Below are 24,460 nucleotides of genomic sequence, written 5' to 3'. Positions count from 1 at the left end.
CAAACCAGCTGCGTGTCAAGGATGAGACCAAGACTAAGTCACTTTTAGGTTTGCTAAGTGCCAACACGAGGCACCTCCCACACACGTTTTCTCCGCAAGTTCGCAAAGGGGGAGTAAAGCCTAGAAAGTAGAAGACGTGGGCTCGCGGAGAAGGGGCTCCTCAGGGTGACGTGCCGGATGTCCGACACGCGACGCCTGGCCGAGGTGGAGACCAGGAGGCCGAGAGCCCCGAGGCCACGCGGCCCCGACCAGCTACCTGACAGGGACACCAAAAGCAGGCTGGGGGATCCGTGAGGATTCAGCCACCGACGCCGTGGAAACTGTGCGGAGGGGAGAGAACCCAGCTGCGCACTCGGGCAGCGTGATCACAGTTATACACGCAGCTCAGCAGAAGCCGGCATTTACACGCCCCTGAGGATGTTCACGATGAACACGCATCAGCTGCACTGCGTCTACACGACCGGCATCCCGGCCAGCGAGGGGGCGGGAGAGAGCACAGCCCCCAGCAGGGCAAAAAGCCCACGCCACAGGCTGTACGGGTGAGTTAGGGGAGGGGATTTTATTTCAAACACGGAGGGCACAGCAGAAGCAGTGGCCAGGAGGCCTGAAAGTGGTCGCCCAAGAGGAGCGAAGGTGAGGGCGGGAGCCGCTGTGAGTCTGGTCCAGGCCTCTCACCAACGTGGGCACAGGCCGACCTGATACCAGAGAGTCAAGCGTCACTGTAAATCGCGAAAAGGAGGCGAAAACCTGCCACGCGTCAGACAACAGCACAACCCCAAACCTTACGCATTAACGGTTGTGTACAAGCAAGACTATCCCAGGAAAGGGGAGCAGGGTGGAGCGCGGAGAAATCCGTGGAATCTCACTCCCCTGGTTACTCTTACTTCCTCGGAAAAGAATGCTTTTCAACGAGCATGTACTATGAGCACAAGGGGGGACTCTTCCGTAGAGACGGCCCAGCCCAGGAGGAGCGTCCGGCTCCTCCGTGTGACCGGCACCAGGTCAGAAAATGCCCCCGTGGCCCATGTGCCCGGCGCGGGGAGGGGCCGGCACCGCCGTGCGCCGTCAGAGACCACCACGTGCTCTCCTGACCTCCAGTCTCTAGGACACAGAAGCCGTCGCTGCTGAGGGACTCACCCTAACTACCTGCAGCCCAGCAAGAGCCCAGACGTCGGCCAGGTGAAGAAGGAAGAACGCCCAGCGCGGCCACCACAGCTCTGCAGGATCACGTACCTACACGCGTGGGCCCCCTGGTCACGGAACGCCCCAGCCGGGCCCCAGCCGGTCTATTTACTCTTCCGTGAAACCCCCCGCCCGCCCCACGCGGGACTTGTCTCTCCAGCTCCTCGGCCCTGCCACCCTGCAAGGGACAGACGTCGGGGCTGTGACGGGGAGGGGACAAGTGTAAGGTGGGCTGCGGGGTCACCCAGGACCAGAGCAGAGGCGGCTCCTAGCCAGCTGGCCTCAGGGAGCAGCGGCTCCACGGACGTGACCCAAACTCTGCACATCTGCTATGTAAACTTGGTCAAGTTCTTCCTTAAACAGCAGAACGAATGAGCCTCCACTGTACAAGTAAGCACTGGACTTCACAGTGTTTCCTTCCTCTAAAAACAGTTCACTGTGAGGCCAGGAAACGCTCTGAAAACCAGCTTTCTGTTCCCAGCCACTGTAAATGGAAAACTTCAGGGAAGGCGGGCTGGCCAGGGGATGGCGGGCCGGCGCTGGGGGCGCCTACCCTCACTCCCCGTGGCTGGGCCTGGGGGCCACTCCATATCCTGGCCCCGGGTGTGCCCAGGCGGCCCCTGCCCCAGACCCTCTCACACCTGCTTCTGATTTAAGAAAACACTGACATCCCCAAGGCCGGGCCTCAAAGTGGTTAATGAGGATGTACAAAGCATCTGTGCAGGCCGAAGACAAAGAACTAACATAAAGGACGAATCAATGGTCTTAAATAAGAACTGATGGCGAAAACACTGCTTCCGATTTAAACCTAGCTAAGTGTACAAAATAAAAAAATGTGTGCGTATATCCCTAGAACGTAGAGGGGACTGGACTCACGTTACCACAAAGGCACAGAGAGGGTAAGACGACCCCCAGGTTGGGGCACGTCACGGCACTGCCAGCGCTGGCGCTTCTGCCGGCCCAAGCCCGCCCCCTCAGCTGGAGGCCTGGGGCGGGGTGAACTTCCGGGGGTCCGGGCAGGGTGCGTCTACACAGCCTCCGCCCTCCTGAAGTGGAGACAACCACACGGCCCCACGTTAGACGGGACAGCAGTGGCCCCTCACGGGGAGGGATCCTGGGGGACCTTTTCCTCCTTCCTTAGGCTTCTCTGAACTCTGCAACAATGCAGAAGATGAACCGTGAAGAAGACGCACGACACCGACATTCAGGTTAACTGGAGACCGCCCGAATGGCCTTCACGCCGAGGGGACGGCTGGAGCCCGGGCCGCCTGTGCCCCCGCACCTGTGCCGACACGCCCCCAAGCACCCCGCGGGGCCAGCTCACGCACCTGGGAGTTCTGGATCCGGATCGTGCCGGGCGACAGCGCCTGCGTCACTACCTGGCCTTGGGGAGTGACGACCGTGACCGGCTGATAGACTGTGCCCCCTAGAAAGGGACACGAAAAGCTGAATCACTCCCCAGTCCCAACGATTATGACCGCTCTTCTTGGTGTGCTCACCGAAAGGACAAAATCTGTAGCTTATGAGCTTTGAAAATCATTTCGAACGGTCAACAGCACTTTGCTAGTTGACTTTTCACTTCGGCGGCGGGGCGGGGCGGGCAGCCATGGCTCCTCCTGAGACAGCACAGGGCGGGGCGGCTGGGGGGGCAGTCTGTGAGTCCCCTCCTTTGTTCACCTCCATTTCCTGGCACATATTAAAGGACTTGGCCAAAGGTGTTAGATAACAAATATTTTTATTCTAGTTATTTTTTTCATCCAACGTGCTTTCATCTTCCTGCGGAGGTTTCCCTTTGTGTGATTATGTGGAGGGTTTTCGTTCAATTTCTCCCCCTCCTGTGCCCATTCCATTTTCATGATGGTTCTGTATGTGCAACGTATAAGAAAAACCATCACAGGAAGAGGACAGATTCTAGAGTTCCCTGGTGCATCCAAAACAAGTAATACTAACACTAAGGCTGCATTTTCATTTGCTTATCATCGATTAATGACGCTACTCTTTTCCAGGTGCTGCTAAGAGCACAATTAAAAACTATGTTATTTGAAAATTTCTGTTGGTTTTTGCTATATGTTTTCAACTCCCGTATAAAACCTTTCCGGCCAATATTTTTTGAGAGGGAAACACAATTTGTATAAAATATTTGTTACTGAGAATGAACAAGAACCAGGCATTCAAAGAGCTCTAGACGTTGACACTCCTGTATCAGGAACTGGCATTAATTAGAAACCATGTTTATGCACTTCTTCATTCTAACATAAAGGACTTCTTTCTGCAAAAGCTCAAGGAAAGTGTCCCTTTTTCTGTCGTCATACCTGCCACTGTTGCCATGGTGACATTCCCCTGTTGCAGAGCGGATGCTGGCACCACGATTCCTTGGGGGCTGAGAGTGCCTGTGATGGCGCTTTGAATCTGCTGTAAGTCATAAACACACAGCGAACGGGTTATGTTATCAGAAAACAGAAAACTCATGTTTAAAACTCCAAAACACGTGGCATAATGGCACCAGCAGTAAAGGAAAGATGCTTGAGGCAAAGGGCATCATCAGAGGACAGCCTTCGTAAGGCATGCGCTACAGACACAACTGGAAGCGAGAGATGCCAAACTGACTGAATGTTAAATATGGTATGATCAATACTGAGATATTAGTTTCAATTTAGCTTCCAAAAGATTATCTTTCACCTCATCAGCATACTAAACACACCCTACAGCCCTGGAGGTATAACTAGGAAGACTAAAATTACCTGATCGAGTCACACACCTTCTCCATTCAACTTGGCTCAGAGTTTTCCAAGAACCAAAGCCTCCTGGACAGGATGAGCTATTCAAACGATGATGCCACAGGCTGGGGAGTCACCCCGGGGGCACAGCCTGTACCTGCCCTTCCCACAGCACACAGCACACCGGAGGCCCCAGTGTCCATGCCTGTGGGGTGCTGGGTCTGAGCCTGGCCTACTGCAGGCTCCGTGCAAACGTCCGTAAACACCATGTCGGAGAATCTACCCATCTGAAGTCAGATCCAAATGGGCCACTTTATCCATTTCCTGTGGTGGCTGGACTGGGAGTTGGCGAGGGACGGACCTCTGCACCTGGCATCCAGCACAGGCTCTGGCACACAGCAGGCACCCAGATATCTGAGCGGTTAAATAGCCTAAGTAGATACCCTTCAAAGACAATTACTCTGTGGGCTATCACATCCATTTGCACGTATAAGCTTCGGTAGGTCTATATAAAGTTTGCTATATAAACTTGGTCAGAATAAAAATTAAGCAATCCAAATCAGTATTCTAAGCTCCCACATCAAGAACCTAGAAAAAGAGGAGCAAAATGAAACCAAAGCAAGCAGAAGGAAGGAAATAATAAAGATTAAAGCAGAAATCAATGAAATTGAAAATAGAAAAACAGAAAAATCAATGAAATAAGAGCTGGTTCTTTGCAAAGATCAATACAGTGACAAACCTCTAGTAAGACGGACAGAAAAAAAAAAGAGAGAGAAAAACAAGTTACCGATATCAGGAATGAAACAGGGTAGATCACTACAGACCCTGAAGATATCAAAAGATGAAAAAGGAATACTACTGTAAACAACTCGACACACATAAATTTGACATCTTAGACAAAATCCAACATGAAACAGATAATCTGAATAGCCCTATAACTAATAAGGAAACTGAATTAGTAATTTTAAAACTTCCAAAAAAGAAATCTCCAGGTCTAGGTAGTGTCGCTGGAGAATTCTATCAAGCATTTAAAGAAGAATTAACACAATTAACCAATTCTACATATTTCTTCCAGAAAACAGAAGAGGAGGGAACACATTCTCCAATTCATTTTATGAAGCTTATACTATCCTGATACCAAACCTAGCCAAAGACTGTACCAAAAAAGATAACTACAGATGACTATCCCTCAATATAGACAAAAAAATGCTTAACAAAATATTAGTAAACAGAATTCAGGAATCTATACAAAAAGAATTATGTGCCAGGGCCAAGTGGAGTTTATTTCAGGAATGCAAAGCTTGCTCAATATTCAAAAAAAAATCAAGTAATGTAAATCTACCATATTAGTAGATGAAAGAAGAAAAATCACATATCAATCTATGCAGGAAAGCATTTGTCAAAATTCAGCGTAATAAAAACTCTCAGAAAAATAGGAATAGAAGGGAACTTACTCAACCTGATAAAGAGCATCTAGAAAAAAAAAAACCTACCACTATTCCCCCTGAGACTGGGAAGAAGGCAAAGATGTCCCCTCAATCCCATTCAAGATAGTACTGGATGTTCTAGCCAGAGCAATAAGGCAAGAAAAGGAAACAAAGTATATAGATCAGAAGGGAAAAAACAGAACTGTCCCTATTTGCAGATGACAAGACTAAACAGGTAGAAAATCCTAAAGAATCTACAAAAAGCATCTCCTAGGACTAATAAGGAAGTTCAGCCAGGTCCCAGAATACAAGATAAAGATACAAAAATCAACTGGATTTCTACATATTGGCATGGACTCTGAAGTTAAAAATATAATACAATTTACGATTGTGCAAAAGAGTGAAATACTTAGGTATAATTCTAATACCACGTGTGCAGGAATTTTATGTCAAAAGCGAGAAAACACTGATGAAAGAAATCACAGAAGAGTAAATTAGTGGAGACAGTGCCACGACTGTGCGTTGGGAGAGTTAACACAGTAAAGGTGTCAACTCTCCCCAAGATGACACACAGGTTTAACGCAACTCCTGTCAAAACCTCAGTAACATTTTTTTGCAGATATAGACAAGATTATTCTAAAATTCATGTGGAAAGACTACGGAACTAGAATAACTAAAATAATCTTGAAAAATAATAAAGTAGGAGTTATCAGTCTACCCAATTTTGAGACTTATATAGCCATAGGAATCAAGACTATACGGTCTAGATACACAGATCAATGGGACAGAACAGAGAACACAGCAACAGGGCCTACAAATATGCCCAACTAGTTTTTGACAATAGTGCAAAGGCAGTTCCACAGAGGAAGGACAGCCCTTTCAACAAATGGTGCTGGAGCAAATGGACGAACATAGGCAAAAAAAAACAAACCTGAAAATGGGCCATGGATTTAAATGTAAAATATAAAATTTTTAGGAAAAAAATAAGAGAAAAATCTTTGGGACCTAGGGCTAGACAAAGAGTTCTTAGACTTGACACTGAAAGTATGACTCATAAAAGGAAATTTGATAAATGGGATTTTATCAAAATGAAAAAGGTTTGCTCTACAAAAGACCCTGTTAAGAGGATGGAAAGATATGCTAGAGACTTGGAGAAAATATTGGTAAACCATATATCCAATGGAGGACTTGCATCTAGAATACTCTCAAAGGTCAACAATTTTTTAAAAATCCAATTAGAAAATGGACAAAAGACACGAGCAGACATTCTACCAAAGAGAATATACAGATGGGAAATAAGCACATGAAAAGATGGTCAACATCACTGCCATCAGGGAAATGCGAATTACAACCACAATGAAATGTCACTACACACCTTCAGAACGGCTAAATATTACAGTGCTTCAACATGGATGAACTTGCGGACATTATGCTAGGTAAAACAAGCCAAACACAAAAGGACAAATATGGTATGACCGCCCTTACATAAGGTACCTAGATTAGTCAAGGTCACAGAGACAGAAAGCAGGATAGTGGGGGCCAGGGGCTGGGGGGGAGGAGGAGGGAGAATGAGGAGTCAGTGTTTCATGGGGACAGGGTCTCAGTTTGGGAAGGTGAGAAAATTCTGGAAAGGATGGTGGTGATGGTTGCACAACAATGTGAATGTGCTTAATGCCACTAAGCTGTGCACTTTAAAATGGTTAAAATGGTAAGTTTTGTGTTTTGTGTATTTTACCACAATCTTAAAAATTCATTTAAAAAAAAAAAAGAATTAGAAAGAAATGACTGATACTCTGGCCTCCAGAAACATGGGCTCCAGGGTCCAGGACACAGAGTGAAGCCTCCCTTTTTCACGGCACGAAGCCCAGGTGGGCTCTCTCTGGCCTGAGGGAACACATTCCCAGCACAGGCCACGTTCAGAGACCTAGAGGATCCTCAGAGCAGAACAGCCGAGGACAGCCCCACGATCCTGAAAGGGCTGCTGGCCTCAGACATCAGCACGTTTCACCCTCGCCGATCCTGCAGTGACAAGCAGGAGCACAGGGCCCGCCGTAAATACCTGCGACTGGACAGGGGAGTACGGGCTGCCAGGTTCCCCACTCAGGAGAGTTTCACTGTTCATTTTCGTTTTTAGACAAGCAATATAGCGACTGCAGAAATCTTTGCAGAGTTCATTAACCTTTTCCAGCTCAAGAAGATGAATACGCAGAACCTGGATTGCTTTTACCATCTAGAAGCAAGAAAATGAAGACTTTCAGACCAGAAAAAGGGAGCATGACTGTAAGTTATCATTATCACCACACGACTCTCCTTGGTGAGGAGCTTGGCTATGACTCAGCTTGGTTATGAGCCAGCCAAGGCCACCTGTACCGCCAGTAACAGGAGGAGAAAGACACCACATGTTATGCAGAACCACCAAGCATTCCAGCCCCGCTGACCTGTGGCTTGGTGTTTCGGCTCCATCTGGTGTGCAGGGACAGAGGCGGTCACAGCTCCGGGAGCCAGCCGGGCCTCGACCTGGGCCTCGCCTAGCGACTCACCCTCGCCCTGCTCCTCCTCCTTCATCTGTAAATGGGGATGAATCCGTACGCACCTCCCGGGTGGTTCTTCATTTTGAAGAAGTTCAACTTACCCACTCTGCCTTTAATGGATTCTGCTTTTGGCATCAAGTCTAAGAACTCTGCCTGCCCCTAGATTAGCCCCAGATCCTAAAGATTTTCTCTTACAATTTTTCTAAAAGTTCTTCAGTTTTATACAAAGTCACTAAATTTGGGGGTAATTCGTCTCCCAGCAGTAGATAACTGACACTAGTGATGAACCATTACCGTAAACACCACTTCCTGTGAACGAACGACCTAAAAGTCAGCTCCTTGCCCGTGACCTTGGTGGTGACAGTTTACACATCTCTGTGGAATGAACCAGTCAGCCAGTCAGTAGTGAGAATGACCAAGTATCTGGCTCTGCTAGGTCCTGTGCTAGGGCACCAGGCAGGAGAGCCCTGGCCCCTGCCGGCCTGGCGCACGCTGGCTACCCCCGTTCCCTCCCCGCTGATGGCCGCATAATGGAGATGCAGAGGCAGAGAGAGCATCTGGCCCTCATCCCCAAAAGGCAGGTGCTGCTGGTCCCACTTCGAAGATGAGGAGACAGACTCAAAGTCAGACAACTCACCTATAGAATCTATTTGGCTGTAAGGGTTGAATATTAATGAAAAATTAAAAACAATAACACCTAAGACCAAGGCAATTTATTCAGGGAAAAGTTTTCCAAAGACCCTTTCCTGCTGATGAGGGGCCTAAGGTTCTGGTCTGAGAGCTGGCCAACTCTAGTGGGAATCCAGCCCCAGACACAGGCTGCCAGGGCTGCCCGGTGCTGAAGGATGCCGCTCCCCTCGGCACAGCAGTGATGTCAGCCGAAGGAACTCTCCATTGCTTTCGGGAAGCACAGAGAACCCAGGGTTTTGGAGCACTGGACCTGGGAGGGGGGCATCCGCGTGAGCCAGGCTGGCTTCAGACAGAAAGCCTAAGGGAGGCCGTGAGGGGTGTCGGACCCTTGATAGGCCCGTCCCTGCTCCACACTCACATCCCTGCTCTGTGCTCACAGGCCACTCCGAGTCGTCACACAGTCTGTCACCCACCACCAGTTCCAGCCTCCAGACAGAGCTGTCTTGGAGAACAAAGTTGTGGTCCACGATCAGGGAAGAGCCAACACCTGAAGCTGGGCCCAGACACGTTCCCAGGAAGCAAGACACAGGGCACGCTGACCCCAGTGGACCTTCCTGAACATCCGGGAGGGACTGAACCCCCAGCCCACTCAGGATGCAGGCTCAAGCCATCCTGTTGGATTATTACAGGAAGGGGTCAACAGAGAAGGCTGGAGACCTGGCGACATTCAAGTCACACACGGAAAATTATCTCATGAATTGTACAGTTCTCCCCTTCGGCAGAGCCACAAACAATCTGAAGTTCTAATTAGAAATTTAAAATTTATCGAACAGATTAAATTTAGAAGAAATAAAAATTAAAAACATGTATTTTACTTACTAAATTGTCAGTTTCTGGATCTTCACAAAAGAAGGGCTTTCCTTCCTTCTCTTGCTTCCTTACAAAGTTCTCAATGTCCACATCAAAACTGGCAGAAGTTGTGCCTTCCGAGCCCTGTGTAGATTGTTCACATTTTTCAAACAACAAAGCTAATAATGGAAATAGTGGATGCCTGGGGGGAAAAATTTTAAAATATGTGTTCTACACTTTCATGAAAATGTTTTAGTATGTACATATGCAATGTTTTATATAACAGCTTTGCTGAGATATAATTCACATGTCACACAATTCATCTATTTACAGTTTATAATGCAACGGATTTTAGTATAGTCACAGAGTTGTGCAACCATCACCACAGTCGATTTTATAATATATTCATCCCCCAAAGAAACCCTGTAACTATTAGCACTCTCCATTTTCCACCAAACCCCAGCACCAGGCCACCACTAATCTACTTTCTGTCTCTACAGATTTGCCAATTCTAGACATTTCATATAAATGGAGTCATATACTATGTGACCTTTGGTGTCTGGCTTCTTTCACTTAGCGTGATGTTTCCTAGGCTCATCAGTGTTGTAACATGTAACAGTACTTCATTCTTTTTTATGGCTGCATAATATTTCACTGTATGGTTAACACCAGTTGGACAGTTTTAAATTTTACTTTTAGATCCATACTCCATTTTGAGTAGATTTTTGTAAAGGATGTGAGATTAGGTCAAGGATCTTCTCTCTGCATGTTGATGTCCAATTGTTCCAACTTGGACAATTTGTTGGAAACACCTTTTCTCCACTGAGAAAATCAGGTAGACTGATTCTTCCAACTTTATTCTTCTTTTCAAAATTGTTTTAGCTGGTCTAGTTATTTTGACTTCCATATAAAATTTAGAAATAACTTGTCTATATGTACAGAAATATCCTGCTACAACTTTAATTGTAATTGCTATAGAGCAATTTTAGGAGAAATGACATCTTTACTATGTTGAGTCTTCCAATCCATGAACATGGTATGCCCTTTATTTAGGTTTCCTTTGACTGCTTCCATTGGCATTTTATAGTTTTCAACATAAAGGTTCTGTATGTGCTTTATTAGAGTTATACCTAAAATTTTTTGGAGCTCTCAAAAGTGGTATTTTCTTTTTAATTTGTTTCTAATGTACATTACTGGTAGAGAAATAGGACTGTTTCTGTGTGTTGCCCTTGCAACCTGTGACCTAATTAAACTCACTTATTTAGTTCTGGAAGTTCTTTGGTACACTCTTTGGGATTTTTCTATATGTGGACAATCATGTCAGTTGTGCAAAAAGCCAGCTTTATTTCTTCCTTGCTAACCTGATATGCCTTTTCTTTCTTTGTCTTGCCTCAGTGAACTGGCTAAATGTCCATTACAGAGCTGAACAGGAGGAGCCAGGGTGGACACCTCTGCCTTATCCCCAAACTTGGGGGAAAACATTCCGTCTTCCGTCGTTAAGTATGATGCGAGCTGCAGGGTTCTTTTGTAGTTTCCCTACATCAGGCTAAGAAAGTTCCCCTCTATTACTGCTTCACTGACAGTTTTTAATCATAACTGGCTGTTGACTTCTCTCAAATGCTTTTCGGCATCACTTGATATGATCACGTTGTGGGTCTCATTGGTTGATCTCTGAATGGTGAACCAGTCTCATATTACTGGGATAAGCTCCATTTGGTCACTAAATATTCTTCTCTCTACATGTTACTGGATTTTATTTGTTAATATTTTATGAATGATTTTTATGCCAAAGTTCATGAGGTATACTAGTCTTTAGTTGTTTTTTTTTTTATATTGTCTTTGTCTGGCTTTAGTATCAGAGTGATGTTCAATTCATAAAATGAGTTCAGAAACATTCCCTCTTCTTCTATTTTCTGGAAGAGACTGTGTCGACTTACTGCTTTTCCTTCTTTTTGGTAGAATTCTCCAGTACAACTATCTGGGCCTGAAGATTGCTTTTTGTAAGGTTGACTAAAATGTAGATTTACATTCCAAAACTTTTTTAAAAAGATATTAGGAATAACATTGTAATCTGAGAAAACTTTCACCCCAGTAGTTATCACATCATGCCTCACTACTCTGCCTGGCTAATAGCTCACGTTCCATTTAACCAGATTTTCCATTCTCTTTACACCTCTGAACACCCACACGCTTCACATCTCATTGCTACCTATAAATGGCCTGCTTGTCTGCGTCCATCGGGGTCTGGGACCCCACAGGGGGAGGGCTCACTCCTTCCACATCTGGTTCAGAGCAGGTGGGGTCTTGCTCCGTTTTTAACTCTGTTACTACTTGCATCTGTGAAAGGAGGAAGAGAACTTTTGTTACTAAAAAGAAAATAAGCTGCTACCAAGTACAGTAAGTCCCCTATGTACGAACCTTCAAGTTGTGAACTTTCAAAGATGCGAACGGATTATAAACCTATTACAGTACAGTACTATATAGCCAATTTGTGTTAGTTGGATACCTAGGCTAACTTTGTTGGACTTATGAACAAATTGGACAAACTCGCTGTTGGAAAGGAACACGTTCGTATGCAGGGGACTTACTGTATTCTATTCTCAAACAGAAATGCAGTGGAATGGTAAACTGCAAGACAGTTATGTGACAGGCAATAATACGTAAAGAATACTACCAACAAACTCCTTTGAACTTAATGTGCTTCTAAATAGCTAAAACAAAGGTCAAATTTCCAAAACATTTAAAAATTGAGAGGACCGATATCTGTGAAATGCTTATGATTTTCAAAACCGTAATAACTCTATATCCCTGAAGGGAACTGGTACACATGCAGTCTTTCTCGTTTGCCTCTCCTTGTTATCTGTCCTCACACTGAGTAACGTTGCAGGAAGAGAAGAATAAACAAATAATCCAAGCTCTCTTATCTTGTCACAAAAACAACTCAAACCCAAGATGCTCCATATTTGTGACAGGGCTGAAATTCTCCCTTACCTATCCTTAAACTCAGGAATACACAAGCTATAAAAATGTTACGGGGACTTCCCTGGTGGCGCAGTGGTTAAGAATCTGCCTGCCAATGCAGGGGACACGGGTTCAAGCCCTGGTCTGGGAAGATCCCCCATGCCGCGGAGCAACTAAGCCCGTGCACCACAACTACTGAGCCTGCGCTCTAGAGCCCACGAGCCACAACTACTGAGCCCACGTGCCACAACTACTGAAGCCCGCACACCCTAGAGCCCACAAGCCACAACTACTGAAGCCTGCGCACTCTAGAGCCCGCATGCTGCAACTACTGAAGCCTGCGCGCCTAGAGCCCGTGCTCCGCAACAAGAGAAGTCACCGCAATGAGATGCCCACACACCACAATGAAGACCCAAAGCAACCGAAAATAATAAATAAAATTTTTTTTTAAAATGTTAAGGAAAGTCACTGCATCCAGAAAGCAAAGACTAGCTGTGTTTAAAGAAAGTGTTAAACGTAAGAGGAAGCCTTAAAGATATTACCACTGAAATTGCTTTAAACTGGCTGTGTTGTTGGTAACTTAGGGGAAAAGTATTTAAATCCTTCAACATAAAGAATTCAGTTTACAAATAAAACAAAATCGCCACAGTAAACTTCTCGTTATCCCTGAGCAGATCACCGCCCTCCTCGGCTTCTTCAGGACTGGGGTATCTGGGATCCACCTGCCCCGCCCGCAACTGCCACCCCCCGCCCCTCAAGGAAGCAGCCTGTTGGGGAACCTGTGGCGGGGTGGGGGGTGGGGGAGCTCATCCACGGAGATGGGAGAGCCTGCATCCTGCCAGGAACCCAGCCTGGTGCTCGGGGCTGCAGCCGAGAGAGCAGCCCTGCAGGTCCGGGCTCGGGCCCTGTTCTCAACTCTCCAACAGGCCAGAGTGAGCAGGTTACTTCCATTCTGCTGCCTTTAGATGGAACAGTATACTTGGGAATTGCTTCTCTCTTAAAAAAATAAACAACCTGTGTACCACAACTACTGAGTGGGACTTCCCTGGTGTGCAGTGGTTAGGAATCCGCCTGCCAACGTAGGAGACACGGGTTCGAGTCCTGGTCCGGAAAGATCCCACATGCCGCGGAGCAACTAAGCCTGTGCGCCACAACTACTGAGCCTGCGCTCTAGAGCCCGTGAGCCACAACTACTGAGCCCACGAGCCACAACTACTGAGCCCGCGTGCCACAACTACTGAAGCCCGCGCGCCTAGAGCCCACGTGCCGCAACTACTGAGCCCACGCATTGCAACTACTGAGCCCGCGTGCTGCAACTACTGAAGCCTGTGCACCTAGAGCCCGTGCTCCGCAACAAGAGAAGCCACCGCAATGAGAAGCCCGCGCACCGCAATGAAAAGTAGACCCTGCTCGCCCCACACCCAATGCAAAAAAAAAAACCAAAAGCGACTGACTAAAGCCCAATCAAACACAGTCCTTCTGGAGAGAAGTCTGACAGTATTACAAAAAAAAAAAAGCCTTAAAGGATTTATTTCAGGATTTAAAAAAAATGATCGTGAAAAAAGAGGAATCTAAATGTTCAAGCTCAGAGGACCGGCTAAGTAAACGCGGTCTGTCTGTACTGTAGAAGATCAAATGCTTACTGAAAGGAATGCTCACAAGCGGTTCTCCACGTCCCGGGGAGTGCTGAGCCGTTACAAGCGAGGCCTTTCCCCCGCTGCGCCCAGCCCTGCCCTGGACTCCCTGCATCAGGGCAGGGACCAGCGGGAGGGAGACGGACACGTAACAGGCTGTGTCGGAAGGTGATCACTGCCACGGATGGAGAACAAAGATCAGAGGAAGGGACCGGGAAGCGGCTGGCAGGTGGGGAGCGGGCCGTGGGGGTAACCAGGGCCGGTGGGGGGTCCTCGCAGAAAGCGGGGCGAAGCAAAGACCTGCAGGACAGAGCGGAGCAGAGCCAAGGGGCGAGCAGAGCCAGGGCCCCGGGGCAGGCAGAGGCGAGAGCCTGTGAGGTCGTAGGGCCCTCCAGGCAGGGAGTCCACGAGGAGCCACCGCAGGGCCCAGGGACAGCGGGGACATCGTTAGATGTGCATTTGAGAAACAAAATCTCTTGGAAATATCAGAGGACTTCCTGGTGAAGAGAGCAGCCTGAAATACAATTCCCTACCTCTAAGAAGCAAAAACACTTAAAACATTTTTTTAAATCAACAAAACCAAAATCACTGCAACAGGAAACATCCCAGGAATGGAACAAAACTGTCCATCAAGGAAAGACCCGACTTGGGAAGGGGACAGGGTCACAGCCCAGGTCCTACACACCCCCTGAGTCTCACCAAGTGGGGAGTGACAGGTGGGCGAGGCGCCCCAGGCTTGGGGCGGGGGGGGGATCCCTAAACCCTTGAGCAGGGAGCCGGGCATCATGACCGTCTCCTGCAGGGGCAGGAGACATACAGACAGCACCGCAGCTGCACCCCACGTGCCGTCGGACGGTCCCCTCTGCCACCCACATGCAGGGGAACGAAACCGCACAGCTCCCGCCCAGGCCAGCAAACCGGGCAACACGGGAGTCTATGATTATCACCACAGCCTTTAAGAGCAACGATACTTGCCAACACTGACGTTAGAAAGGTAAATTCCCAAGAAACTATGACTCAGGGGGGTCAAAATTACTGGCAATCTCGGTGTCATTTAGGAAATAACTTGAACAATTCTACAGCTAATCTTTCTGAGCACCAAGATATAATAAATGCACCAATCGCTCCACACTGAACCTGCACCCTCACGGAAACCAGCTTGTGAACACACGCGGCACTGTTCGTGTTTCAGTTCTAGGTCGGCTGACTGCTTAGGAAGTGGAACGGAGCGCCGGCGCTCACTTGTTGCCCGTCTTGATAGCTGTCTATGGTCAACGCCTGTGTAGCCATCATGGTGAGCGAGTTCTTCATACAGCATCAAATCATCTTGAGTCAAAAGCAAACGGTGTCTGGGAAGACAAAAGCAGAGAAGCATCGGTTAATATCTCAGAGCATTTCTCGTCCCCTTATTCCACAGCACTCGTGTACCTTTTTGAACACACATCTTCACACGGAGAGTAAAAACCATCCTTCACACTACGGTATCAGCCAAATCCCACTCAGCATCCCCGCACCTGCCTGGCGATTGCGTGTTTGTACTTGCCCCGGGCCCGGACGCGTTATCACGTCTTCAGGCATTTGGGTTTATTCCTTCACTCACCCAGCAAACACCTAGTAATGTCTACACGTGTGGGACACTGTCCTGGGCCCTGGGGCTTTCCCGGGGCCACAAATAAGAGGAAGGCCAGGCAGCACACGGAGGGGGTAGGGGCGCTCGGGCCGGGTGACACGACAGAGGGTGAGCGCGCAGCTGGCGGGTCACACGGCTGCGTGATGGGGCAGGTGCACTGACACTGAGCCCGGGGAGGCCGATCTCAGGCAGGAAGGACACAGGTGAGCTCAGGGAGGCTCTGCCGGGCATCGGCTCACATCTGCACGCGACGCAAAGGTGGGAACGCTGTCGTTCACCTGTCACCACGCACACAGGTAAATGAGACGAGAGAAACCAGCTGGGGATACCGCCCGTGCCCCCCGCAGGCAGGAGGACAGCGGAGCCGTGTGCAGCGGGACGGCAGAGTTGGGGGGCAGTGGGGGACACGGGAGCAGGTCACACCCACTCACGGGTCACGTGAAGATTGTGCGCCTTCTTGCGGGAGTGGGGGGGACGGAAGCCCCAGGAAGGTCTGACCAGAAGGGCACTGAGGCTCCCGGCTCAGGACGGCCCCTCTGACGGTGGGCAGGGCGGGTGAGGGGCTGTAGGGCCGAGGAGGGCGGAGGCTGTGTGGATGGGGCCCGACGGGCGCACAGGGCGTGCCGATGGCCCGGGATTGGGGGGGGGGGGGTCCGGGGAGGGTCGGCAGTTCCCACCTGAGCCACCGGCAGAGCAGAGCCGCATGTCCCGAGGTGGAGCCGACGGTGGGCAGCGGCTTCTGCGGCCTGGGAGGAGAGAGCAAGAGATGGGACGCTGAAGGTTTCAGGCGCTTCTCGGCACCCACGAGGGAATTCTGAACGAGCGAGCCTGGGCCACCAGTACAAGCCCGGTAGTCGTCAGGGCGTGGCCAGCACGTGCAGACGTGTAAACGTGTCCGCCAAGATAGCCCAGGTCCTAACCCCCAGGCCCTGCAAGTGGGGCCTCACTTAGAAACAGGGTCTTTACAGGGGTAATCACGTTAGGGGTCTCGAGAGGCGTGTCCTGCCGAGAGGGAGAGGGGAGGCCCTGAGAGGCGCCGAGGGGATGGCCACGTGAACCTGTGTGAATCCGAAGCAGACTGGAGTGGTGCCGAGACAGGCCGAGGACACCGGGAGCCAGCCGGTCCTGAGCCCAGCGCCAGGAGGAGCCCGAGCTGCTCGCCTACAGGCGTCCGCCTGACAGCGGCTTCCCAACAGCTGACCTGAACAAAATGCACAGCGGAGGCCCCGGAAGGGCCTAGACCGAGAAGGCAGAGCCGCAGCCAAGTGGGTCTCGGCTGGGGGCCAATTCTCCACGGTTACTTTCCAGCCTCCGCCGGGCCGCCCCACGAGACGACACTGCGGCCGAGCCCGCAGCTGCCGGATCTAGGCAGTGGCAGATCACTCTTCCAACTCTGCGGGCTTTCCAAATGCCCATAATAAATATTGGGGACAAGTCAACGTTTCATTTTAAAAACATATAGATGTGTAGTCCTCTCTACCAACCTGGTTAAAACTTCAGTATCTGACATAACTTGGTACAACTGTTCTAAAGGAAAAATTTTGAAATTTGCGTCAAAAGCTTTGAAAATACATGCTCTCTCTACAATGGAACACCACGCAAGGAAGTGGGAAAAAAAAAAAAAAAAGGCAACTCCATATGACTAACATTTTGTTGAGTAAAAAGATGGGGACAGAGTGCCAAGGTCCCACTGCCGCAGGACACCGAAGGCGCCCGGAAGAAGCTGCCAGCAGATGGCGCTGTCCGCTTGAAAGGGTGGCCCAGGCCCGCCGGCAGCCATCTATCTGCAAAGTCCTCAGGTGCTCAATTCCAGGCTGCAGCAAAATGATCCTCCGTGTTGGGGCAGAAACACTGGCTGGCACCTGCAAGCGGGCAGGCAAACAGCCCCCAGCAGAATTCACAGGGTCATCCCGCAGAGCCGCTTTGGGCTTGGGAGGAAGCGTGTGCCCTGGTCCAGGCCTCTGGCAACCTCAGCTACTCAGCTGCAGGCCCTCCCATCCCTGGCCAAGGCAGGCCCAAGACAGAATCTGGGTGACTAAGGGAAACCTACCATTAACTGGGAAATAAAGCATCCAACCCAAGGGTGAAAGGTCAGCAGGCTCATCTTCGTTTAGCAAAAACTCTTCTTTTAGGCATTATATGAAAACCAAGGTTAACCTGAGATTTCTGAACAATCAATTAATCCCTAATTCTCTCCCCCATTACATAGAAAAGTAAGCTTCTATTATATTCAAATTCAACAACAGTGTTTCACTTCTTTTTTTAAAGGTTATACTCCATTTACAATTATTAAAAAATATTGGCTATATTCCCTGTGCTGTAAAATATATCCTTGTATCTTATTTATTTTATACCTAGTAGTTTATGTCTCATAATCCCCTACCCCTACCTGCCCTTTCCCTCTCCCCACTGGTAACCACTAGTTTGTTCTCTATATTTCTGAGTCTGTTTCTGTTTTGTTATAGTCACTAGTTTATTTCTTAGATTCCACATATAAGGGAAACATACAGTATTTGCCTTTCTCTGACTTATTTCACTTACATAACACGCCCCAAGTCCCTCCATGTTGTTGCAAATGGCAGGATTTCACTCTTTTTTTATGGCTGAGTTGTACTCCATTGTGTAAATATATACCACATCTTTATCCATTCACGTGCTGATGGACACCTCGGTTGCTTCCATTTCTTCGCTACTGGAAACAGTGCTGCTGTGGACATTTGAATCAGTGTTTTCATTTCCTCCGGATACACGCCCAGGAGTGGGATTGCAGGATCATATGGTAGCTCTATATTTAGTTTTTGGAGGACCCTCCATACTGTTCTCCATAGTGGCTGCACCACTTCACATCCCCACCAACAGTGCACACGGGTTCCCTTTCCTCCAACTGTCCTCACTTCTTAACGTCACGCGAGGCTCTAAAATCCAAGTAAAAGAACTGCCAACCCAACAGACTTACAATACCATGGTGTTTAAGGGTGAGACACGGTTTTTCTCCATTTTATTTCTACAAGTTTCATCCAGTTAAAAAAGAACACATTTATGGAAACTGTCACTTTGGTACCCTTTCAAGAGTTCCAGCCAGACTAACACAAATGAAGAAAACACAACTTTCCAATCTTCATGTACAGAAACGTTAAAACTAAAAGTAATTAAAGAAATACAAAATTTAAACTATACATCCTTTCTCAGCTAGCAATTACTAACTTTAAAACAAAAGTGAGCCACTTTGCTAGCAAAGATGAAGCGAAAGCCGGCACCCTGAAGGAATCCTAGGTCTCACAAACCGTGTAACTGGTTTGGAAGGCGATTTGACCATATGTACAGTTACCCATAAAAAAAAGTTACACTCTTCTCAAACTCAGCTAAGAAGACAGCGTTAGTGTTGCGACCTGAAAGGCAGACAAAAAAATGAAATGTGAGCCAAATCTAACAGGCAGGCATTTTAATATTTCTAAGCATTCTAGTCCAGGACAACTGACAAATCAGGGAAGAACCAGAGGTAGACAGACTGGCTGAGTCCCACCAGGTGGAGAAGGCCTTCCTGCTCAGAGCAGATGGTGAGTCCGGGAAGGTCCAGGTTGGCTCAGTCCGCAGAGACAGGAAGAGGAGGTGCAGCATGCGGGTCAGAGGGCGGAGGGCACCCCAGGTCAGCAGCACCCCAGCTCCCCTCATCCCAGCCCACGCGGTCCCCCAGATGAGAAGCCCCATTCGCCTGAGATGACTTCCTTACTGCCTTAATGGTGTCTCTAAGCCCTGTGGGAGATTTAGATTTTAATATTTTTGTGTTTAGCTTCAGAATAATCTATATATTTGACATTTAAGTTGTTTGCAGTACGCAAGAAAATTTGGCAAATTAATCTTAGGTTTTAGCCTTGATTCCAATTTAAAAGTATAACTGAGTTACTGATTTTACACATTTCTTTTTTAGTGAAAAGGCACAAGAAATTTACTAAGATTGTAAACATTTCTTCATTTATGCAAGTTTACTGACTGCCAGGGACTATTCTAGGTCCTGAGGGTACAGCAGTGAACAAAACCAAGTTCCTCATCCCATGAACGTCACTTCCTGGTAGAAGGTTTGGAAAGTTTGAGAACTTGAGATTCACTACATGTGTAATTTTAAGTTACTAGATCTGCTGAGAAGGTTTTATTTATTTGGTCACATATTTAAGGTGCTTAAAACGAAAAGTGTATCTACTAAACTTAAAACTAGGGTTCAAAATGCATAAGGAGATTTAAGTTGTATATGGGACTGATCATTAAAAATGGTACATGTAGTCTGATCATCTTGAGTTGATCAAAGGCTGTCTTATGGGTGAAAGATCAAAATTTACTAAACTTATAAAGAGAAAAATGAAATCTACAAATTCTAACATAAAAGCATAGAGAAAAAAACAGGCCTGTAGCTTTGTAGCCTTAATAAAGGTTGATTTTAAAATAACCTCAAATAATCTCTTCTCAAAAGAGAAGAGCTCAAAAGCCTCATTTCAAAGGGCATTAAAAACTCATGGCAAGCGGAGCAACTGAGCCCGTGCGCCACAACTGCTGAGCCTGTGCTCTACAGCCCGTGAGCCACAACTACTGAAGCCTGCACGCCTAGAGCCTGTGCTCCTCAACAAGAGAAGCCACCGCGATGAGAAGCCCGCACACCGCAACAAAGAGTAGCCCCTGCTCACCACAACTAGAGAAAGCCCGCGTGCAGCAACGAAGACCCAACACAGCCAAAAATAAAATAAGTAAATTTTTAAAAAAAGAATGAAGTCATTTGTTAAAAAAAAAAAAAAAATCTCATGGCAAGAAAGTCAGAGGCAAATAATGTTTCTTATCCACATTGATAGAAAAGAGAAACAGAACCTACACGTCATGCATAGGGGAATGGTGAAATCCATGACGGTTCCGACCATCAGTCACGAACATGAAGGTTAAGTCCAAGGAAAAAGGCTCATGGGTGCTGTCAAGTGGAAAAGCAGGGCACACAATCTGCTGTGCACGTAACTGTGCCTTTCAATCCACAAATGTTTACTGAAAGTCTTCTCTGGACCAAGCTCTGTTCTAAATGCTGGGGATGGAGCAGCAAACCAAACACAGTCCCTGCTGTCAAGAAACAACTTTATAACAATGTTGAAAAAGTATTTGGGTATTAATGTGGGGAGAAGAGACAGCTCTCTAGGACCAAGAGCGTGGGGTCCTCTCCTACACCCTTTATTAAGTTTGATGGTCCAGGGACTTCCCTGGTGGCGCAGTGGTTAAGAATCCGCCTGCCAATGCAGGGAACACGGGTTCGAGCCCTGGTCCGGAAAGATCCCACATGCTGCGGAGCAACTAAGCCCGTGCACCACAACTACTGAAGCCCGCGTGCCACAACTACTGAAGCCCGCGCGCCTAGAGCCCGTGCTCCGCAACAAGAGAAGCCACCACAATGAGAAGCCCACGCACTGCAATGAAGAGCAGCCCCCACTCGCCACAACTAGAGAAAGCCTGCGCGCAGCAACGAAGACCCAACGCAAACCTAAACCAAAATATCGTAACAATTACTGAAAAGGAAAGGAACTCCTCCTTCCTGCCCGATCAACATGTATGAGAAATACATGATGCAGCCACCGTATGTTGCCAGCACATGGTAACGATACTACCCGTGAGCATGTAAGAGTTGAAATGCTGGGCGATGAAGACCCCAATACAACCGTAAAGTTTATTTTCCAGAATTTCACTTTGGAGAAGAGCCATCTGGTGTTGATTCAACAACTAAGCTTACAGAAACAATCACCAACCATCACACCTCCATTACCTGAGCTCCCAGTAATGCCTCCGGACCTCTCTCCCATGGCCACTCTTCCCAACCCCACCCGACCCCCAAGTCCATTCTCCACACTGCAGCCCCAGTGATGGGATTTCTTAAGGCTTGCTGCTTTCCCTCTGGTATCGATTTTCAGAGTAACGTGCTGATTCCCTCGCGTTCCTGAATAGTGACCAGTGAGGCTGTGATTCACGGGTTTAAACATGTAAAAAATAAGTACAGCTTTTTTATATATGTATATATTTTCTGATGTTCCAAATTATCCCATCTTTTTCCAATGTAAGCCCCTTCAGTTACCTCCTACAGCTTTTAACACACTCTAGTAATTCTTGATAGCTTTCTTGCTTTCAGGTAAAGCGAGATACTCCAGGCTCATATTGTTTATTTTCTGTGCCAAACCCAGACTTTGCCACTGATTCAAGGGGCTTTGATTCCAATGGGAAATGATACGTAGAAACCACAATCTAGGCGCTGTGTGCTCATTGCTACTGGTTGGTCACTGTTTCTAGCCTTTCCAATGGACAGGGATAAGAAATGTTTTCTCATAAAAATTTTTTAAAAACAAATTAACACTGATACCTCCAATTCAAATCTGGGATTACAGGGTATTTACTTTACTTCAAATTAATATTTGTATATCTCTTTTCTTACCCTGAAAATAATTTCCAAATGACAGTAACATAATGACATTTATCATTTTATATATGTGTGTATGTGTGTGTGTGTATATATATATATATATATATATATAGTTTCAAAAATAACATGAATATTACTACTAACAATACAAGTACTAAAAATTGTTTAAGATTTCTTTGTAGTTCCTTTGTCTTTAGGATTTATCCCACTAGGATAGATGTACAATCCAATTTGTTTTGAAGTCACTGGAAATAATAATTCTCCGTGTACTTAAGCCACCAATTCAATTCCTAGTTAGGTTCTTGTTTTTTTTTTTTTTTTTGGCTGTGCTGGGTCTTTGTTGCTGCGTGTGGGCTTTCTCTAGTTGCGGCGAGCGGGGGCTACTCTTCGTTCGTTGTGGCTCGCGTGCTTCTCATTGTGGTGGTTTCCCGTGCTGCAGAGCACGGGGTCTAGGTGCACAAGTTTCAGTAGTTGTGGTGCGCGGGCTTAGTTGCTCCGGGACATGTGGGATCTTCCCAGACCAGAGATCGAACCCGTGTCCCCTGCATTGGCAGGCAGATTCTTAACCACTGGACCACCAGGGAAGTCCTCTTTTCTTTTTTTTTTTTAAAGTATACTTTCCATGTTATTGTGTTTTCAGAGAATAGTATTTCTTCAGTCTTTAAGGACTTAGCTCCTTACTTGGGCTTTGGTGGAGGCCATGGGGCAGCACCCGCAGGTCTAAGTCAGGGTGGGAGTGTTCCATCCTTCCGGCTTCCCGAGAACCATTCTCGACTACCATGCTGTGCTCACACAGTAACGTACTTTCACATATAGCTTGGGAAGCACACAGGTGTCGAAAACACTTGCTTCGGAAAAGTCCCTGATGGCTTCGGCCTCTACTATGTTCCAAACGATGAACTTCTTAATGGGCTTATTCTTGGGCATGCACTGGGCACAGCTGGTGCAGCCAAAGGCTGCACGTGGCCTCGGCCCCTTTTGGCATGACCATTTTTCCTTCTTTTCTTGGCCATCTTGGAAGCAAGGAGGCAAGGGAGCCCTAGTTAGGTTCTTTTGACTCATTTTGCTTTAATTTTTAGGTAGTCCTCCCCGCTCCTTTTGATTTACTTTCACTATAGAAGACACGTTTAGAAACCTAATCTATAACCCTGTCCCCTCCCTCTCCAATAAGGAACCCCATTTTAACTAGCCTGGGGTTTAAGCTTTTTTATCATAAGCAAATATTTAGACACCTCTCTCAGATCAAAGTGCGTGCTCTTCTCAGCTCTGAGCCTTCCTTTTCGCACTTACCATATCCTAAAGATGCTTCACAGCAGGTTGTCGTCACCTTCACTCCTGTTTACAGCTGCAGAGTGAGTGCTACAGGTGCAGCAGACTCAATGCAGTTATTTTCCAGCCCCTCTGTGGACATGGGTGTTTCCAAGTCTTCAAAGGGATCTTCTGGAAACCCAAATCTGATCAAGACACACCCACTTAAAACCCTTCAGAGGATTCCTACTGCCTACAAGATACAGATCATAACTTTTAACGCAGCATGACTGGGTCCTTACTGTGCCCCTCCCTCCCCTGCCCCCATCACCCCCACTCCCCACACGCACCGCAAGCATACCAGGCCCTTCCAGGTTCTTCAGAGCCCTGGGCTTCCCCCAACCCACAAAGCCTCTGAGCACAGTTCCCACCCCCCTCTGGACTGATCACCCTAATCCTCCTCCCCTCGCCCACTCCTGCTCCCCTGGACCATTCACATCAGTCATCCCCATCTTAGAAGAGCTGCCCCTGACCTCTGACCCACGTCTCAGAGCAAAACATGCCTCCCTTTTACAGTCCTTCCTACAGCTGTAATCTTACATTATTCAGATGGGTCTTGGATTAACTTGTGCCTTTACTACTTCCTGGCAGGAAGGAGCCGTGTCTGTTTTTGTTCACCATTATACTCCCCACCACCATCGCAATGTCTGGTACACAGCAGGTGCACAGTAATTTTGTTAGTGAATGGTTGTTACATTTAACACAGTAAGTATCTGTTCCATGAAAGTCTGATCTAACTCACGCCAGTGCCTTTCTAAAATGATAAATCTTGGGACTTCCCTGGTGGCACAGTGGTTAAGAATCCGCCTGCCAACGCAAGGGACACGGGTTCGAGTCCTGGTCCGGGAAGATCCCATATGCCATGGAGCAACTAAGCCCATGCACCACAACTACTGAGCCTGCGCTCTAGAGTCGACGAGCCACAACTACTGAGTCTGCATGTCACAACTACTGAAGCCCACACCTCTAGAGCCCGTGCTCCGCAACAAGAGAAGCCATCGCAATGAGAAGCCCATGCACCACAACAAAGAGTAGCCCCCACTTGCCGCAACTAGAGAAAGCCTGTGCGCAACGAAGACCCAACACAGCCGTAAATAAATAAATAAATAATTTTAAAACAGAATTACTAAAAAAAAAATAAAAAATAAAAAAAGA

General features: G+C 47.5%; 1 protein-coding gene and 1 pseudogene across 12 annotated transcripts in view; both read right to left on the bottom strand.

The window, feature by feature from the left end:
- PKNOX1 (PBX/knotted 1 homeobox 1) overlaps window positions 1-24,460 on the bottom strand; it is a 44,777-nt gene that overhangs the window by 12,951 nt on the left and 7,366 nt on the right. For 2 of the 12 annotated variants that reach the window (XM_059921650.1, XM_059921653.1), the window contains exons 2-9: window positions 23,288-23,451; window positions 16,239-16,307; window positions 15,174-15,280; window positions 11,546-11,673; window positions 9,367-9,538; window positions 7,386-7,556; window positions 3,495-3,594; window positions 2,511-2,608 (exon numbers count right to left, since the gene is read on the bottom strand). In XM_059921650.1, the coding sequence (XP_059777633.1) occupies window positions 2,511-2,608; window positions 3,495-3,594; window positions 7,386-7,556; window positions 9,367-9,538; window positions 11,546-11,673; window positions 15,174-15,242 (738 nt within the window). In that variant the 5' untranslated portion in view covers window positions 15,243-15,280; window positions 16,239-16,307; window positions 23,288-23,451. Of the gene's footprint in view, window positions 1-2,510; window positions 2,609-3,494; window positions 3,595-7,385; window positions 7,557-9,366; window positions 9,539-11,545; window positions 11,674-15,173; window positions 15,281-16,238; window positions 16,308-17,208; window positions 17,601-18,102; window positions 18,938-23,287; window positions 23,499-23,845; window positions 24,110-24,460 lie in introns of those variants that run through there. The other 10 variants (XM_059921647.1, XM_059921651.1, XM_059921659.1 and 7 more) reach the window with 10 other exon arrangements.
- Window positions 22,269-23,268, bottom strand: LOC132365022 (small ribosomal subunit protein eS26-like; annotated as a pseudogene).

This window comes from Balaenoptera ricei, chromosome 4 (assembly GCF_028023285.1).
Source record: "Balaenoptera ricei isolate mBalRic1 chromosome 4, mBalRic1.hap2, whole genome shotgun sequence".
Classification (NCBI taxonomy): Eukaryota; Metazoa; Chordata; class Mammalia; order Artiodactyla; family Balaenopteridae; genus Balaenoptera; species Balaenoptera ricei.
Note: the sequence above shows the minus strand (reverse complement) of the source record. Positions and strands in the feature narration are given on the sequence as shown.